This window comes from Serinus canaria, chromosome 5, assembly GCF_022539315.1.
Source record: "Serinus canaria isolate serCan28SL12 chromosome 5, serCan2020, whole genome shotgun sequence".
In the NCBI taxonomy this organism is placed as follows: domain Eukaryota; kingdom Metazoa; phylum Chordata; class Aves; order Passeriformes; family Fringillidae; genus Serinus; species Serinus canaria.
In genome coordinates, this window is record NC_066319.1 from 19,304,944 (window position 1) to 19,310,229 (window position 5,286).

The following is a 5,286-nucleotide window of genomic DNA, read 5'->3' on the forward strand; positions in this document are numbered from 1 at the left end:
TAATATTGTACAGAGGTGATACCCATGGAAAAAGGTGCCCTGAAACTGTATTACAATGAAGAGAAGGAAGTTTGAAACATGAATCAATTTGAATAGGAAACAAAAGATCCTTCTTCAGCAACAACAGGAACATCCATTAAACCAGCCTAGAAACTTGGCACCATCACAAAGAGGCTGAGGTAACCCAGGACAACATCTCTTCCAGACTGAAAAGGATTCACAAAATCAATTAGCAGTTCATTCTTTAATTAAATGAAGATTTACACAAACAACAGAACACTTTGAAGAAGTATAGGCACATATTGCCACAGAGGGGTTTCCTACAGCACAGAAAACAGCCTTCACTTCTTTATTCTCCCAGTTTGGTTTTTGTGCAGCAAAGACAAAGCCCAGAGTCCAATAAACCCCAAACATGAATTACCTGAATTCCTTTTTTACTTTTCAAACAGAAGGAGGAAATTAGTTCTGCTAAAGATGATGAGAAAAGTCATTTTGCAAATGGTGCTGTGAAGCTGCTCAGAAGGGAATGTGCTGTAGCATAACTGGCCTATTTCAGTGCATCATCCTGTAATAACAATCTGCTTCACTGAGAGGGAGAGAGTGCTACATCCAGCAGGCACCTCAGTACATGAACATTCCAGAGAGAAGCACCCTCCCTTTGCTGGAAGGCAGCCCATTACCCAGCTTGAGCCTTTCATATTCTCATTTCAGGACAGAGATAGAACTTGCTTCATTGGCTGCAGCTATTTGCTGTTTCCAGTTATGACCCTTGTGATTAAGCCAAGCTCTGAGCCCTGAAATCCTCTTCTGAAACGGTGAACAGCTTTTGTTCAACAACATAATAGGAAACCATTTCTTGGCATCCAACCAAATGAGTATTTGAGTGTTAGCTTTTCAAAAGCTATCTCATTAATTCAAGAAAGAAACCTCCTTAGTTTTGTTTTGTTGAAATAGACATCATGTTACACTAGGCTGCAACTTCCGACAGCTGTAGGTAGAGAATACTTCCCTTCCTTGCTGCTGGAATCCACGCCCTTGAGCATTCATTTGTTTGCAACGGCAGAAAGTTGGTCCCGAATCCTTCCCAGACCTTCTAACATAGTGTCCAGGGTTTCTTTGCTCAGTTCCACAGTCAGTGCAGAAACAACGGGATTATTCCCACATAAGGCAGCATCTTCCTGAATCTTAAAACAGGAATGCAGATATTAGTTGTATGAAAAATTAATTTATGTGTTCTTCCAGAGCCGCTACAAAATGCAGCATTTAATACACAGATTAAACAGAATGGTCTGAATTTGGAATCCAGCTCCATCCTGAAGAACCATGGCATATTTTCTAAGCTGCGTACCTCGCTAATGAAGTGCACTCCCACTGACAGAGGGCAAGTGAGCATCTACTGCCATGAGTACTGGGATATTTTGAAGATAGTTGTGGCAGAAAGCCACATCTGTATCAAAAGCATCTCAGCAGATACCACAGAGATACCACATTGACCCCACCCCACACACAAAAATTCGATTTTAATTCCTCCTCTGTATCCCACTCATCTGATTTTTATTGGTTGGGGAGATCCAAAACTCTGCAGAACACAAGCAGTAAGGTAGGTATACTCCCCAAATGATAGATCTGGCTAGTGAAGGAAGTTATTAGTAATCTCAAGTCATTTCCCAACTAATGAAGTCAGCTAAACATGCTGATGAGTGTTTAGAATTAAAGGATGATGGCTTCATGATTTATCTTCTTTTTTTCTGTAGAAAACAATGGTGACTAGGAACAAACATGGTGATTTCTCACACCCTCATGCACACACAACTTCTGTGCAAGAGTGCTTTCATCAGAAACACCATTCCCGTGCTCTGTGGCATTTCAGGTATCATCTCTGAGAAAGTCTAATGGCCCACCAGGCACGAGGCAAGCACCAGATGCCTGAATGAACTGGTTTTCCCTGGCAAGTCAGGTGTTGGACGTTGTTATTTGGGTCCTTCACAGCCACTGCCATTACCTTTAACTGCAGCAGGCAGGTAGGGACTGCCATTCTTACGATGCTGTCTGAAGAAGTCTTGATGTCCACCCTCCAGTCCATGTCCACCAGGCGAGGCAGGGAGACTGGGGGATTAAAAAATGGCTCTGTTAGGCTCAGCAGCACATGGTGATCCCACACCCTGCAACCTGGGACTACCACCATGCACAGGCCTCTCCACTTCTGGCCCTGGGAAGTGTACGAGTTTAGTTCCTACTACGTGGTTTCCCATCATTTTACTCTGGAATAAGCCAGTCTCTGAAGACCTCCTCATGACACTGGAAGGGCAGAAAGGGTTTTCCCATCATTACATGCAATGACAGTTCGGTGCTAGAAGCAGAACTGTCCCCTTCCAAAGCAGCTGGGAGAAGGAGAGCAGTAAGATGTCTTCTCCCCATCTTTATGCCCTGCCTTGCTGCCTGCTACACTCAACTAGTGTTTCATTGTGAGTTGCTCTGGCACCTGCATGCTTATTGCTCTGTTCTGAAACTGGTAAGAAAGCACTCAGGAGAGCTTGTAAAATCTAGCAGTATAAAACATGTTATTTCACGTTCCCCAACCAAAACATCCTGCAGTACAGCAAATATACTGACAAACTGCAATCTTCACATTCCTTAAAATATTTCAAATATCATCCTAATTACATGCAGCCTGGCAGAAACCATTTAACAGGTGCATTACTGACATCAATAGCTCAGAGCTGGAGACCTCTTGGGCCCACCCAAGTTGAGAAACACCAGTCTAACTTGGCTGCTAAGGAAAGAGCTGTCTCAGTATGCAATGGCAGTCTGTCTGGATTCTGCCTACTGTAAGATGCTTAGTGTCTTCCCCAGGGGTTGATTGCCAGCCTTCCTACTGACTATAGACACTCAAGTCACCTTCTCTCTGTGCTTTATTGCCTAACAATTCTTTTTCTGTCTGGGGAAAGGCTCTCTCTCCCTGCCCCTGCTGCTTCCTCGCTCAGAGCTCTAGGGGGCAGTGCACAACTGGCTGCCTTGCTCTTGCTTTTGGAACAAATTCCTGTTCTGTCTGTTAGGGCCAGCACTTGGCAGCATTTGCAACAACACAAAATACATCTGTTAAGCCTTGTATGTTAATTTGCAAAGATTGATTGCTGATGGCTTGGGAGGGGCAGGAAACCATTCACTTTTTTATTTTAACACAGATCAATCTGTTGGAATGTCTGCCTTGGACCACTGCCTTGGTCCCTATGTAATGCATGTCAGATACTTCATAAATACAATACTAAGATAATCTATTATTTCCTAGCAGACAATCTCATTCCTGAGATTACTACTTACTCTGACTGGCTTGTGCTTCATTTCTCCAAGAAGAGCTGTGAAAAAGTGGAGAAAACAGTATCAACAGTGCTTTGAGAAAAAAAAATGAGGTAAGCATTTAGCATGGCTTAAGGTCACTAGCAGTAAGCAGGAGACACAGACTGCCTATGCTGCTGAGTGCCATGGAAAGGCTGGGACTGGTGAGTAATGGCAGGCAATCTGGTGACCAACCATGGGATCTTCTGGAAGGGCAGCTCATTTAAAGCCCACACCTTTCTCCCTGGTCTTATCAAAGCAATGGGCTCCAAGCACTGAGATGTGCAAGCAGAAGTGCCCTCTTCTGCCACCACCTCATGTATGCTCTATCACATACACTGCCTCTGCACCTGAGCCATGGTGACAAGTGGATGGATATCTGGATACCACCTAGATCTTCTAGAGCTGAAATCCAGCCTTCTACATTTTACCATCACCACACAGCTGTTAAGATAAAAGGGGCTTTGCATATTGGGAATGTGGCCCAAGTCCATTTCAAAAGTCATGGGAAAACTCTGTGTGCCCATGGCTGTGTTTTGCTGGCCATTTAGAGAAACAAGACTCATGCTGCCAACTATCCACGTATCAAACCACACACACAGGCCTTAACTCTCCAGCTGAAAGCAAATGGCAGGTAGACAGCACTTACATATTCTCCAAGATTATTTTAGTCAAGAGGTTTTTCAGATTTTGGTGGAAGTTTTCTGGGAAAAGACAGAGGATGTCTTCTGCCCCGGTCAAGCCGCGGTACACCACGTGCCTGGTGAGGTTGTGCAAAGCAGACACCAGCTGTCAGGAAGCAAGAGAAGGGCTGGGCTGAAAATCATTACATACAGCATAGGACGGGCCTTCTTAGCCAGCAGACACAGCTTAGGCGGCGAGACCCTCACCACCAGAGCCTTGGGCATCCAAGTACGGCCCGACAGCCTCAGCAGGATGGGGCTGAGCTCCCAGCGCCCTCCGGTTCGCAGCCTCAGCCCGTTCCCTTCTGCCGCGGGCGAGGGTCGCTGTTCCCGAGCACGTCTCGTTTCCCGCACCCTTCCGAGGGCCTGGGCCAGCCCCGTGCTGGCGGCGGCACAGTCCCGCTCGCTCCCTCCCGCCGGGGCACAGTCCCGCTCGCTCCCTCCCGCCGGGGCACAGTCCCGCTCGCTCCCTCCCGCCGGGGCCCGAGGTTGTGCCGCCCGGCCCTACCTGCTCCGCTTCCTCGGCGCTGACGGCGAGCCCGGGGCCGGCGCGCTGCGCCAGCGGGCCGAGCGCGGCGGGCGGGCTGGAGAAGCACTCCTGGCACAGCTGCCGCACAGCGTCCTTCGACGGCGCCTGGCGGGGAGCAAAGCGGGGGCGCTCAGCGGGGGCGTTCAGCCGCGGCCCGGTAGCGGCGGTCCCGGCCCCCGCGGCCCTGCCCCGCTCACCTTCAACAGGATCTGAAGCGCCGCGAAATCCCCGTCCCGCAGCGCCGCCATCTTGGCGCCGTCAGCGCGGCCGCGCTCCGCCCGCCGCCATCACGCGCCCGTCACCGGGGCGGGGCCGGGGACACGGGACACGGACCGGGATCGGGACACGGACCGGGATTGGGACAGTGACACGGACCGGGACCAGGACACGGACAGTGGCTGACACACGGACAGGGACCGGGACAGGGACAGGGACGCGGACAGGGGCTGGCGCACGGACATGGGCCGGGACACAGGACACGGACCGGGACGGGGAAGCCCTCGGTGTGTGGCACTGCCCCTGCCGCTCCAGTCGGGGCGTTTTCTACTCTCAGTGCAAAACTCTGCCTTAGAATTGTGCTGTAAACGCGCTGCTTCCAGCGAGGACGGGCGGTGAAGGATTTGTCATGGCACTGTGATAGCCATACGGACCATTATCTTTGCAAGCTGTGTCTTTCACTTTTTAAAGGATTTAAATAAGTCATCTTTCTGAGAGAGAACGGCTTCTCTTTGCCTTGTG

At 49.4% G+C, this 5,286-nt stretch overlaps 1 protein-coding gene across 2 annotated transcripts; it reads right to left on the minus strand.

The window, feature by feature from the left end:
• Positions 1–225: 225 nt before the first annotated feature.
• On the minus strand, positions 226–4,876 carry COMMD9 (COMM domain containing 9). Of its 2 annotated transcripts, XM_009102154.4 has the most exons (6): positions 4,746–4,876; positions 4,528–4,653; positions 3,986–4,125; positions 3,322–3,356; positions 2,003–2,106; positions 226–1,184 (listed from the first exon to the last, which is right to left on the minus strand). In XM_009102154.4, exons 1-6 carry the CDS (start codon positions 4,794–4,796, stop codon positions 1,044–1,046), a joined length of 597 nt encoding a protein of 198 aa, XP_009100402.1. In that variant the 5' UTR covers positions 4,797–4,876; the 3' UTR covers positions 226–1,043. The 2 variants fall into 2 exon arrangements, with proteins under 2 accessions (XP_009100402.1, XP_030096490.1); XM_030240630.2 differs by lacking the exon at positions 4,528–4,653 and having other exon boundaries at positions 4,746–4,811.
• Positions 4,877–5,286: the final 410 nt, after the last annotated feature.

Bases quoted from the DNA above. Each gene is read 5' to 3' on its own strand.
- COMMD9 (XM_009102154.4), bottom strand. From the start codon at position 4,796: ATGGCGGCGCTGCGGGACGGGGATTTCGCGGCGCTTCAGATCCTGTTG. The intron at 4,654-4,745 runs GTGAGCGGGGCA...GCTCCCCGCCAG, and splicing joins CGCTTCAGATCCTGTTGAAG to GCGCCGTCGAAGGACGCTGT. The intron at 3,357-3,985 runs GTAAGTGCTGTC...ACTTTTTCACAG, and splicing joins AAAATAATCTTGGAGAATAT to CTCTTCTTGGAGAAATGAAG.